This window comes from Arctopsyche grandis, chromosome 12, assembly GCF_051622035.1.
Source record: "Arctopsyche grandis isolate Sample6627 chromosome 12, ASM5162203v2, whole genome shotgun sequence".
Lineage (NCBI taxonomy): Eukaryota > Metazoa > Arthropoda > Insecta > Trichoptera > Hydropsychidae > Arctopsyche > Arctopsyche grandis.
In genome coordinates, this window is record NC_135366.1 from 13,725,400 (window position 1) to 13,739,205 (window position 13,806).

Sequence of the window (13,806 nt, forward strand, 5' to 3'; positions counted from 1 at the left end):
AGATCAGTCACACGTGATCACCCGTCACAATAAAAGTGGTCACACCCGAAAAAACTGGTCACACCCAAAAATTCGACCATTTTTTAATTTTTGGGTGTGACCAGTTTTTTCGTGTGACCGATCTAGAGCGACCGGTTCACATTTGACTAGTAATCACCGAACCTATTTTTCTACATATTGTAGTCTCTCTGAAATTGTCAACTCTTTGGGGATGGAGGCGGTCCATGGAATGCGCAAAATGTTATTATGCAAATAAACGTAAGCATTATATTATACAAATGCGCAGTATATTTTTAATATCCGGTTGGAATTGATTGCAGTCAAGAGTACAAATTGAAGATGGGTTTTTTAAAAAACTCCATTGCCCCGAATTAAACACGCTGACCTATGGGATGCAAGAATCTCAAAAAAAAGAGATGGTCCTGTAATCGCTAAGCAGCACAATATAATCACTCAGTTAACTTATTGGATGCGTATTTTCACTTTCATTATAAATCGTTGTATATATTCATCTGACATGTCAACATAACATATTTCAAATTCACAAAAACATTACAATAAAGCGCCTCGAGGGATGAATAAATGCATAAAATGTCTGAAAATGTAATGCAGATTTGAATCTGTTTATGATCAGAATCTTGAATTTCAAAAAACGATTCCCTTTATTTTCAAGACATAATATAAGGGTTGCCTCGAACATCAAGTTTTCAAACAAAAGTACATGTAGTAGTTCGTTTGATAAATGGATGGAAAAAAAAATCTTTTGAAACAAAGTAAAACAAAGATTATGAGTAATGACATTTTTACTTTATTCTTATGTAAGATTCTATTTTCAACAAAATAAATACATTAGTAAACAGACATTTGTAATGAATAGTATGCTACTACCACATTTGTATAAAAATTAATTCATATTGTATAACAATAAGGCTTCTATTTTCAATAATTATGAAATGTGTATAAAGGAAATAAAATGTAAGAATATCATTTTATAAATTATTTGTAAACAATTGTTTCCTACAAAGTGAGAAGTTGAAGTACAGTAAAATTTAATAAAAAAAACTATTGTATAAATTATAATGCATGTCAGAAAAAATATGGAAAAAGTATTCCATAATTTGAGAGAGTGAAAGCACTGTTTTTATTTGTGGAATGTGGATAAATGTTGATCTAGCATAGAAATGAAGATGAGTTGGTGAATACTGTGATAAGTTAATATTAATTATACAAATAGCTAATCTAAACGGACAGACAATTAATAAAAAAATAAATAGTAGTCAACAATGGTCCATCAATTGCTTACATTAAAACATTTTTACTGCTGTTTTGAATCGATTGTAAATATTATAGGCATCATTTGTAAAGCGTAATTTTGTTGGGGAACCCTTTAACACATCTAAAATCGTTAAAAATATGGATTTATAATACAGAAATACAATCTAAGCATCAATATAAATATTTTCATAAATTTTAGCTCGGCTATTTGTATCACAATTCAAATATCAATATCGAAAAACAAATTTAAATAAAAAATAGTATTCGCAAATATTATTTTTATATTATTACAATGGAATCATTACTCTATAAAGCTGCAAAAAGCTGAAAATATATATATTTGTTATTCTACACATTGTAATACTTAAAAATGCAACTGTAAGTCAAATTTATATACAAGTGTTAAATAGAACAGCTAAGAGCAATGCTCAAAAATTCTTCAAAGCCGATGCTTATGAGACCTTGTTGTTGAGTGTCACGTGAACGAAATGCTTCAGTGAAACGTTGAATTTGAACACACAGGACAATAAACTGATCTACTGACACTTGACGTTTTTCAACGACATCACTTTTGACCACAAGAAACTTGATGAAATCCGGAGAAAATCGGAATCCCATCTGAGTGAGAGCTATGAAAAATAAAAATTTTAGTTATTAAATTGAGAATGAGGTATATCAGTTTTACATATGATACATATTATAACATATATTAACCTTGGGAGAGTTCACCTTCCTCAATATGACCAGACTGGTCACGATCGTAGGTGTGAAAAACACCCAGCCATTGAGTTACATAGTTATAGAGTTTATCAAACTCTTCTATATTTATGGTCCCAGAACGATCACCATCAAACATTCCTGAAAATAGAAAAATCAAACTAAATGACTGAATACTACAATCAACAGACTTAAAAAAATATTGATAGCTAGCATATTCAACAATTATTGTATAGCCTATTATACAACCGTCCCCAAACCACAACCTACAGACCAGAATATGGCCCACAAACGATTATTGTCTGCCTGCAAACAATCTCAATAAACCATAAATTCTTCATTGCCAAAAAAAATTGGAGAATTTAACATCACAATGATTTTCAACTAAATTCAATGCGTAATTCCAATATTTGATAATAATCATTACAATGTTTTGAAGATAAACCTTTCTAGGTACGCAAATAGATTAATAGATAAACGCATTGTAATTTTTCACTTTATCCGTTTTAGTATATGGTATAGATACGGTATTGTATTTGTATTTATTTTTATCATTCAATCGATTTTTTTTTATATTTCATACATGAGGTTTGTATCTATGATACCATTAGGTTGAAATATTTTGTTATCTTATCTCGATGATAATTTCAAATGACAGTTTCGCATTCAATTTAAAAACAAACAATCAAACAATAACAATAATATCTAGGAATTACTAAATTCTGACTTATAATTACAATCGTCCGATTGATACATCTATTTTAAAATATTATTAGAGATAACAATGTAAATATTATTACCTATCATAAGACGACAGGCTGTTTCAGAAAAATTCTTCCCTTGAGCATTAACCAGAGCACCTTGAAGTTCCGTAGCGCTGATGTGACCGGAGCGGTCTTTATCTACGGCCGAAAACCATTGTTGCACTTCTGGACTTACAGTGCTGGGAGCGCCATATCCCGGATTAAAAGCTGGCTGCATTTATTTTAAATATATTAGTCGATTATTTTACAATTGATACCGCTGTGGCTAGGAACTAAGGTTAATGTTAAAATAAATAATACACGTAACGTATCACTCTACTTTATACATTATTTACAAGCTGAAGGCTACACTTAATCTCTAAATCAGTCTTGATCCGCCTGCAGACTGGCAAGTTAAAGGAATACATGAGTTTAATAACATAAATAATCCCACAACATTGTTCACACTAAAGAATCAGGAATAAGGATAAGTTCTGCTTGCGCTGTGTTCGCTCATCAGCTCGTCGGCCATGTGCATCTGAACAGTCACACTGTGTTCACAATCATCACTGTAAAAAGCTTTGATATTGTCGTCTTTTTTAAGCAACATTCGACTCTCGTCGTGGGACGGGTTTACATACACGGGAACAATATTAGCTGCACCGATCTGTTGCAGTTCATCCGCAGGATTCACCTCCAAACTGCTACGTTTGGCCGAATCCCCAGTTCCGCTGTCTTTACACGAAGACCTCTCTGATATATTATCACCGAACAGGTGAGGACTAGTCAGTTCGACCTCCGTGGAAATGGGGGCCAGTTGAAGTGAATCGGGACTGAATTGAGGCAGAGCGCTGTTCATGCGTCTCCTCGTTTGATAGATGATGAAAACCCACACGATGGACGTGCCGACTGCACAGCACACGACCGTTATGATTATGATGCCCATCATATCTTCGTCGGTATTCGACGTCGATATAACGATAGGCTGCAACACTCGCAACTCAGTCGAGTCTTTAACCACACCAAGGGCGTTCGTTATTTCACATTCGTACAATCCTTCATCGCTAGACACAGCACCGACGATTATCAAAAGCTGATCTTCAGCCGTGAAGAAGTGCCGTTCCGTGGGCATTATAGGCGCCCCGTCTTTCAACCATCGAAGAGACGGTTTCGGAGATCCCGATACCATGCATTGAATCACGACGGACTCTCCAGCAGTTATTTCTTTATTTTCCATAGCGTTCACAAACGACGGTGCTTCGAGCACAGTCAACGTAGCATTGGATATAATAGTACCGGCAATGCTTTGTGCGGTGCAACTGTAAACACCCATATCGCTCACTTTCGAATGTACAATAAAGAATGCATAATCAGCCGGCATGACGTGCATTCGACGTTCTCTCGCAGCAGGAAAGTCGTTCCCTCCGTCTTTTTGCCATCCTACTTCAGGTCGTGGATCACCATTGGCTGAACATTCCAATTTCGCAGTGTCACCGGCGTTGACTGTTATATTTGCCGGATTCTTAATGAATTTCGGAAAAATTACGACTGTAACGTGCGATTTATTCGAGTAAGTTGTACCGTATATATTCGATACGATACACTGATACCTCCCAGCGTCCGAGTTTGATACATTATTCAGTATCAATTCTGAAGAAACCCTCATCATATCGTCCACTGTCTCCGTGGATTCCTTAACATTAGGATTCGAAATGTTAGTATCGTTCCGCCTCCAGAGGAAATCTATATGTGACGAACTACTCGACGTAGCTTTGCAGTGTAGACGGCCCGTCTCGCCTTTGATGACCATTTTCGTTTTGGGATGCTCAAAGATCCTCGGCTTTAACGAATCGTTGCAAGTTAGACTTTCTGAGTTCAAACTCAGCAAGTCCTTTCCGCGTAAACGAACAGGATAGGCGCAGACGGCCTTGATGTTATCTTGCCGGGGCAGAGGAGCCAACCACAACGAAAACCATTTGAGATCACAGTCGCACAGCAGACCCGAAGTATTCATGTGCAAAATTCTAAGATTCGGCAACACCGCAAACGACTGTTCGTGCACCGATGTTATATTATTTCCGTTAAAGTCCAAAGTATTCAACCCTTCCAAGCCCAGGAAGGCTTTATCTCCGACAGATTTTATATGATTGTGTGAGAGTAGTAGCGTATGAAGCCGACTCAATCCGTAAAAGGGGGCGTTCATATCCTCGACGGTCCAAGATATTCGATTGTGGCTCAAGTCCAACGTTTCTAAAGCGGTCATCGATATGAATGCATTCTCAGATATCGATGATATTTTATTCGTGTCCAATTTCAACACTTTAAGATTCGAAAGGTGTTCGAACGTCATCGCGTCTATACTCCGTATGAGATTACCAGACAGGTCCAACTCTCGCAACTGCTCGCTCCACTCCCAACACCCGGCGTCGATCGTCGTCAACCGATTGTGCGAAATCGAAAGCGTAGCCAACGAATTGAGTCCATACATCCACGTCTTGGAAATGATGGATATTAAATTCTGATCCAACTTCAATTCCGTAATGGATTTCAAACCGAAGAAAGCGCCGTCTTTGAACGATTCGATTTTATTGTGACGCAGCTTCAACGAAATGAGATGCGAGAGTTTACGGAAGTAGAGCCCGTCGATTTCAGACAGCTTGTTCTTGCTCAGGTCGAGATTTTCGAGGTGTTGCTGGTCGGCGAACAGCCCCTGAGGCAAAGAGACGATGCGATTCCGATTCAGACGGAGATCGGCGAGATGAGGAAGGCCAGCGAAGGCACCGGCGGCGACCTCTTGGATGCGATTGGCGGAGAGCCGCAGCGTCCGGAGTCGGTCGAGATGAGGCAGATCATCCGGTCTGAGCCGCTCTATGTGATTCTGCTCCAAGCCCAATTCTTCGAGATGAGTGACGCCCGATAAGGACTTGGACTGTAGAGTGACGATGTTGTTGTGGGCGAAGCTTAGAACCTTGAGCTGGGGAGCCGAGCCCACTTGAGGCAGTGAGGTGTAGTTGCAGTACTCCAGACGCAGCTCTCTCAGTCCCAACTGAGCGAAGGGACGAGGGTCGGGAGAGGGCTGGGCCCCAGAGACTAGCAGAGTGCGGGTCCAGTTGGGCACCAGGTGCGAGGCGGGCAGGGCGGTGGGGCCCGCGCAGTCCACCACGGACTCCAGGCAGGAGCAGGTGGGCGGACAGGGCTGGCCTGTCGCCCCCACCCACAACACGCACACGCACACGACCACCATCACACTGACACGGCTCTTCCACATTGTCGTCGACACTTCGATTGATTGGCGATGGGTTGGTGAGGCGTCAGCCAGTGTCGGCAGGTGTCGTCATCTTCGGTGAATATCTTCGCACCGCGAAAGTGGCGCTCCTTGTTCCTCGTTTCGTGTTCGGTGTTCTGTATTTGGCACTCGGTGCGCGATAATATGTACGTGTAGTGTAGCAAGTAGCTGGTGCGAGCAGCGATCTCAGTGCAACACTGCAACGCCGCAACGCGCGCACGACTGCCAACCTTTTGCTTGCTTGCGATGTGTTCCGAAACCAACTTGACAATGTTATTTATTTATTTGGAAAATTTACAGTTTATAAAGTTACATAGATTGATAGTAAAAAAACATAATTATGTTAAGTAAACCATTAATAATTTTCACATATAGGTAAAAAAAAAGAAAAGCTCAAACATTCAAAATAAGAAACAAAAATGATTATAGAGTAAGATAGTTAGAGAAAACAAAAAGAAAAAAATAGAAATAACAGTATAATAAAAATATCAAAATAATAAGAATAATAATATGATAAAAATTATGAAATAATAAAAATAATATAATATATAACAAAAAACAAAAAGACAAAATAAATACATCAAAATAAAAATTCATAATCACAATCGTAAATTTTCAATAAAATTAATCATCGAAAAACAAATTTGCAATAATCACTCTAGCTTGTATAGCATTAATATTAAATAAGTCAAACATAGAAATTGTTAAAATTAGTGTGTTGACGGTGGAGCTTGCACGCCAGATGAATGAGCTTCTTCCATAATTAGAAAAAGTATTAGGTATGTAAAGGGGCTCATTACATCTAGTCATTCTATTTGGCACACGCAATGATAGTCTGCTCAATAATTGAGGACAGTCGATCGAGCCGTTAAGGATGTTCAAAATTGTTGAGATGTCAGCTATCTCCCTTCTTTTGACAAGTGGAAGTAGATGCTGACACCTACAAGCATCTTCATAGGAAGTATAGGATAATCCAAAACGGCTACTGATGTACCTCAAGAATCTCTTTTGAATGCGCTCCAATCTGTCTCTTGCACCAGAGTACTCTGGGTTCCAAACTTGGGATGCAAACTCAACAATACTTCTTACGTATGCACAATATAGTATTTTGTATGATTTAATAGAAGTAAAGCATTTGGAGGACCGGATGACGAACCCGAGGGCCTTCGACGCTCGAGCTACAACATTGTCAATATGTTTACTAAAGGATAGATCAGAGTTTAAAAAGACTCCCAAATCCCTAATTTCCGATACCCTTGTGAGTCTATGTCCGTTGATTGAATGAGGAAAGTCAACTGGACATAGTTTTCTGGTGAAGGTTATGCAGGAGCATTTTGCTTATGTTATGGCTCAATCATTGATGTATAATACACTAGACGTGCCCAGACGTGTTATTTTGGTCGGAGATCTTGTCTTCACTAACTGAGGGGTGCGGGGGGTTTAACTACCGGGGAAGTTGGGTTTTTTTCCCTACGACGCAGCGGTACCTACCTACCTACTACGAGAAACTGTGCATGCGCCAAAAGGGAGACAAGTATAACACGTGAGGGCGGATTTAGTATATTATACATCAATGGGCTCAATCTTAGATCCTCTCTAGACTATCGACTCTAAGGCTTAATTCGCACGAGACTTTAAAAAACGTTGCGTTAAAACTCGGCGTTGACGCTTTTATAACGTTCTCGATATGATTGTTCATACGAACGCTTTAAAATCACTCTTGTTTGGTTTCTCGCTTCAGTAAGACGTGGAAATGGTTTCTGCTAAATTAATAGCAATAGCGATTTGTGTTGCTAGAAGACGAAAAAGAAAACAAAAGGCAATCTGGGTCCATCCTCTGAATGAACTGAGATACTTAAAAGGGCAGTTTGTGACACTGTATGAAGAATTGAGGCAATACCCCGATAAATTTTGTAGTTATTTTCGAATGTCAAAACAAACACGAGTGCGTGGCGTAATGAGTGAAGCGCCGGCGCTTTTTTACCGCTCGTCTGAATAATAATACGAAGTTTCATATGATCTATTCCCTTTAACGCCCAACGCCCAGCGCTCAAAATGCAACACTACTCGATAAAAAAAGCGTCGCGTTTTAAAAGCGCTGACGTATGAACATATACATGGAAATGCATTTGTTATATTTGAACGTTTTTTTAACGAACGTTAAAAAAGCTCCCGTGAGAATGAAGCCTAAAGGGGACTCGATTACGGTTCGGTGATTACTATTCAAATGTGAACCGGTCACAGGACAACCGGTCGCTCTAGATCGGTCACACGTGATCACCCGTCACACTAAAATTGTTCACACCCTAAAACTGGTCAAACCCAAAAATTAAAAATTGGTCGAATTTTTGGGTGTGACCAGTTTTCTCGGGACCAGTTTTAGTGGGACGGGTGATCACGTGTGACCGATCTAGAGCGACCGGTTGTCCTGTGACTGGTTCACGTATGACTAGTAGTCCGTTTACCCTCGATTACATGTACTCTATACCAGAGATTATTTTCTATAGATGCAGTTGGCGGGGGTTTTCAATACAAAATCTAATATATAATTTCGAAAGAGACTTTATAAGTATATAAGTATGGAAGAAAATATGTAATGTTGGTTGGGAACTTCGTAAACAAAACAAAGTTTCTATGGCGACAATTTAATTGGTTGAATATTATATTTTTTTCGATTCAGATAAATTTAATAAAAAAACAAATGCATAGTTACTATTAGATTCGCCATGTTTACGCTGTTTATATTACAAATACTGAGCGAATCCGGGTAAAACAACTAGTATGATATGTACAATATATAAATAAATCACAATAAAATAAATAAAAAAGTACAATACTATGTATTACAATAAAATAAATCATTAACAATGTAAATATTTTAAATATGATCCGTCGTGTTTTTTTATCTTTGTCAGGGAGGTTTATACCTACATACTTTTGTAATTTGGATTGCACATATATTCGGCTCATTTGAAAGTATTAATCTTGGGTCTCCTCTAGACTCTAGAGGAGACTTGACTATACATACATACATACATACATAGATCAGAGATGATCAGGCGGGCTATTTTTAGGGGTAAACGGGTTACTTCGTAAAAGTGAATCGCTGACCAATATAACCACCACTACGAAAATCGCATGCGCGAATCTCCCAGCGCACGAAAATTCAGCGTACAGGAAATTAGGGTTCGGTGATTACATCCTAAATGTGTGTCGCTCAAAGCATTTGCTGAGCAATATTTGGGCAGTTTTCTGTCAATTTTTCGGCAATTTTCCTGTGCGACGAATTTTCGTGCGACGGTGGACCGCGCGAGCGATTTTCGTAGCGGCGGATATCATAGTAGCGATTCACATTTGGGATATAAACCTCGATTATATGTACTCTATACCTGAGATTATTTTTACCCTATTTTTTTCTATAGATGCAGTTGACAGGATTTTCAATACAAAATATGATATGTATTTTAAGAAAATAAATCACAATAAGATAAATAAACAAGTAACATGTATTACAATAAAATAAATCATTAACAATGTAAATATTTTCGTGTTAAATATTGTATCTACCAGGATAACCGCCGCTACAAAAATCCCATGCGCAGGTCTCCCGACGCACGAAAATTCGGCGTACAGAAAACTGCGCAAATGACACAAAAAAAAGTTAGAAAATAGAGTTCATTGAAGATCTTGCGTTAATGTTACAAATATTGGAAGAGTTGTCTATTTTTCTATCGCGTTACAAAATCAGGATGTGTCTATACATAGTAAAAGCCAACTGTCTGATTCGATGTATAAACGCTCATAATATATTAAAAAAAACTAAAGGAAAGTATGCAGCATCTATCCCTACTATAATAAAATCTTAAAGTTTTAAAAATATTTCATTTAAATCAAATAAAAAAACGATATATTTACCACGTTCTCAATTCATTCAATATGTAATTGATAATATGAATTCTAGACTTTTAGATTAAGATAATGAAACGTATTTGAATTTACATAGTTTGCTTATTTCGTATATTTGATCCATCAACATGGCCGTCAGATATAGTGCATAGAAGGTGAAAAAAATAAAATAATTCATATTATCAATAAACTAATATTTATTCTTAAATTTCGATTAACGATTTTCGGGACTATGTCGACGATCGTGATTTAGCAATGAATCAAATGCCAATCCAAGAAGGTAAGAAAATAGCTAAAATTATTGAGAGTTGATAGCTAAAGTTACCGAGCTGTGAACTCTGCAGAAGCTGAAAGGAGATTTACTTTAATGAATAATTTTGCTAATGATCAAAGAAACTTTTGAATTGCAGATAACATATCGTCAGTCCGGAAGAAAAACGTCACAAGAAAAAAAACGATATTTGAGTTATACATATGTATATGTAGATTGCATACACTCATTTGTCATTTTGCATACACTCATTTAATTTGTCTAGATCAAGTTACGGTTGACACAGGGCAATAGTGTCGTTGTTCACTTGCAAGGAAGTGTTCACCACATTCAAACTTCAATAGTCTCTCTACTGAAAAAATACACTTTTTGACTTATTGACGTTTGTTTACATACCTCCTTTACGTTTTTTCTTCCAGCATCTTTTTTATGCACCTTTTTTATGTTTCAAACGAATATTCTATATAATACTTTTTTATTAAAAAAAAAGACCTCGGTATAAGTAATTCTATTGCAGTTATGTCCTTTCAAAAGATGCGAGAACAAAATCAATATCTTGACTGGTATTCGTCTTTTATTAGTCGAAATAAAAGGTTGACGCCCAAAATATACATACAATACGCCCAAAAAAAGCCCGCCTGGACATCTCTACTCTCGGTACGTTCCGTTGTACCAACTTGCAACAATATCTAGAGACTCGTTTTCTCATTTTTTCGTCTGCTTAAACAGGAGTTTGTATATTGTAGGCAAAAATGTTTTTTGTATACGGGTCTACCTCACAGGACCGAAAGTGAAAACCCCGAAAAAGCAAATATCAGAAGGCAAAGATCGAAAATCGAAAGATCTTAAGTCGAAAGATCAAAATTAAGGGTACATGGTAAACAGTACTATGTATATACATATAATATATATGAGTGGCATGCGGTGAAATTATTTCTCTTTTTGCCACACAGCCTTGTTTAATGTGCGCACGCAGGATACGGGAGGAAAAGCCTGTTCCTCTTGTTCCTGTTGTATCCTGCTCGTGCAAATTAAGTGAGGATGTACGTCGGGGGGGGAGAGAGAGTTTTACCGCACGCCACTGATATATATACTAACCATTTTTCATATGTATTCATGGTAAACGAACATTTTCGACTTTTTAACATTCGGGGCGGTGACAGTCACCCAGTTAGGCATACTGAGTAGGTATAGAGGGTCAGCAGGTTGCTTAGTTGTTTCATTTGATTGGCTGTCTGAGATGTGAATAATAAACTACTTTTGCCACTTTCACTCCAATCTGTAAATCCCGCTTTACACCATGCAACAATAATTTGTAAGAAAAAGGACAAGGTGAGGGTTGTAAAAAATATAACGTCACCAAAATATGGTACTTTCTCTTTATCTGGAGCCATTTAAAAATAAATAAATTAGTCATTGGTTTATTTGGAGAAACAATTTTAATACATTTCATACAGAAAATTAATTTCATCCAAAAGTGACTTGAATACATCGTTTTCAATCTGTCGTCTCCAAATGAATTCTGATAAATATGATTGTTCCTCATGTTGCTGTCGAAACATTTGTGCACATACATATGTATAATTTTTATTAAAACTTATTATTTACCCAAAGCTTGGAGCGGATTTGGAACAAGTACTTGGATAACATAACAGAGCAATTCAAAAAATTATCTACTTCGATTTTATTAGATCGATTCGGATTTTAATATGGGTCCAGGTAATGAGAAAGTACCAAAAAATTAAGGCCCATATTTAGAATGAAACTTCATGGCATTGTAAGCTCACATGTTAAATGTCACATGGGAATGTAATGAAAAGTCAAGCACTTATTAAAGGCAGAAGGTTTCACCATGTGGTGCTCACTGTAAATGGAATATTATATTTTTATTTATGTTTATTATTATTTTTTGTCTCATTATACAACTTTCTTTTTATATTATATTCTGTATGTGTGCCTATTTAAATAAAATAAAAAATAAAAAATAAAGAAGGGAAACCCGATTTTGTTTATAACAGAGTGACTGTTTAGTACTATGAATAGAAAAGTATAAAATAAAAACGTAGTTTTCACAGGAGAAAGGAATTTCGTAACGATGGAGAGATTTGATAAATTTTCGCTCCAATTTTTAAATCAACAATATATGGTTTTATTCTGCCGTATGACATCATTGTGTATGATTGAAATTGCTTTGAGTGTTTTTGTCGAGATTCATAATTATTAAATATTGAAGTTTTCAAAACTAAATTTAATATACTTGAGAGACGTTCGTAATACATTTAATTTTTATCGCCAACCACTTACATAAGTTTAAAAAGTATTATAACTAAAATATGTTTAAAGAGTTTCTATTCAATATCTTCATAAAAACAAAAATACGCAAAATACTTGACGTGCTTCTATGTACAGTTGAAGCAAGAAAACCAGCACGAAAAAAAAAACGATAAAATCACTAACAAATATAAAACTCATACATGATAAATGGTAAACACATTCGAAAAGCGAAATTCTAAAGCGAAAATGACAAAAATCGAAAAGTTTTCAAACAAGTAAATTACACACATACATAGGTTAATCGAATACGAATAGTCTTTGCAAACAGATAAATTTATCAGCGATCAATGAAAGTGAAAGTCATTTAAAGACATAAATGACTGGCTGATAAATTATCGATTTGGGAATTTATTAATGGCATTAAATATTTAATTTCTGATCAAAACTTACATTGTACGCCATGTCAATTTGACACTTTGACAGTAATTGACAAATGTTGCCAAAGCCAAAAAAGGTTCGGTGATTACTAGTCAAATGTGAACCGGTTACAGGAAAACCGGTCGCTCTTGATCGGTCACACGTGATCACCCGTCACACTAAAACTGGTCACACCCTAAAAGGTCTGTTCATACCTAGTCAGCACGTGCCGACTTCAGCAGGTATCCGGCCGTACGAAAAGTATTCTTTGGTACATTTTGTATGGGTATATTCATACCAGCCGTCACGTTTACGCCACGGCAGGCTTACAGCAGTACCCGACATTTCCTGTTCATACCTTACAGCAACATCCGTCAACGTATCGTATCCGTTTTTTTGGCCATCGTGGAAATATACACGCGAATTGCGTGCCATGAGTCTGCCGCTTTGCTGTTTTGGGCCAATTATCTATAGTGACAGTTGACAGCTGTTCAATCTTTCGACCTGGTTTTGACGCAAATATTAAAAAAATATTTAAAAATTTTTTTTAATTTTTTATGGAAATATTTAAAAAATTTTGTCCATCATCCACAAGCTGCTTATACAGTGTCCAAAACTCTCCTTCGGTTTTTCTATTTTTTAACATGGGATGCACATCAAAACGCCTCCGTGCTTTTTTATCGCCTTCTTGAGCTTATTCTTCCAACAACAGCGCGATTATACATAATTTTTCGTACGATAAACGTCGAAATATTTTTGCTGACTTGTATTCTGACGCGTAGCTACGAATGCACGTGTATGCATTCATATTGCATATACTCGACAATACGACGTAAGCAATATTGCGCCGTATCGTCATGGCCTCTAATGTATAAGTAAGCCGATTTTGCCTTGCACTCGGCCAAATTGCTGTAAAC

General features: G+C 36.9%; 2 protein-coding genes across 2 annotated transcripts in view; both read right to left on the minus strand.

The window, feature by feature from the left end:
- Rbbp5 (retinoblastoma binding protein 5) overlaps positions 1 to 13,806 on the minus strand; it is a 199,610-nt gene that overhangs the window by 11,916 nt on the left and 173,888 nt on the right. The window lies entirely within an intron of this gene.
- On the minus strand, positions 787 to 6,251 carry lbk (leucine-rich repeats and immunoglobulin-like domains protein lambik). The gene is made up of 3 exons (XM_077443166.1): positions 2,793 to 6,251; positions 1,990 to 2,133; positions 787 to 1,904 (listed from the first exon to the last, which is right to left on the minus strand). Exon 1 carries the CDS (start codon positions 6,001 to 6,003, stop codon positions 3,211 to 3,213), a length of 2,793 nt encoding a protein of 930 aa, XP_077299292.1. The 5' UTR covers positions 6,004 to 6,251; the 3' UTR covers positions 787 to 1,904; positions 1,990 to 2,133; positions 2,793 to 3,210.

Bases quoted from the DNA above. Each gene is read 5' to 3' on its own strand.
- lbk (XM_077443166.1), bottom strand. From the start codon at position 6,003: ATGTGGAAGAGCCGTGTCAGTGTGATGGTGGTCGTGTGCGTGTGCGTG.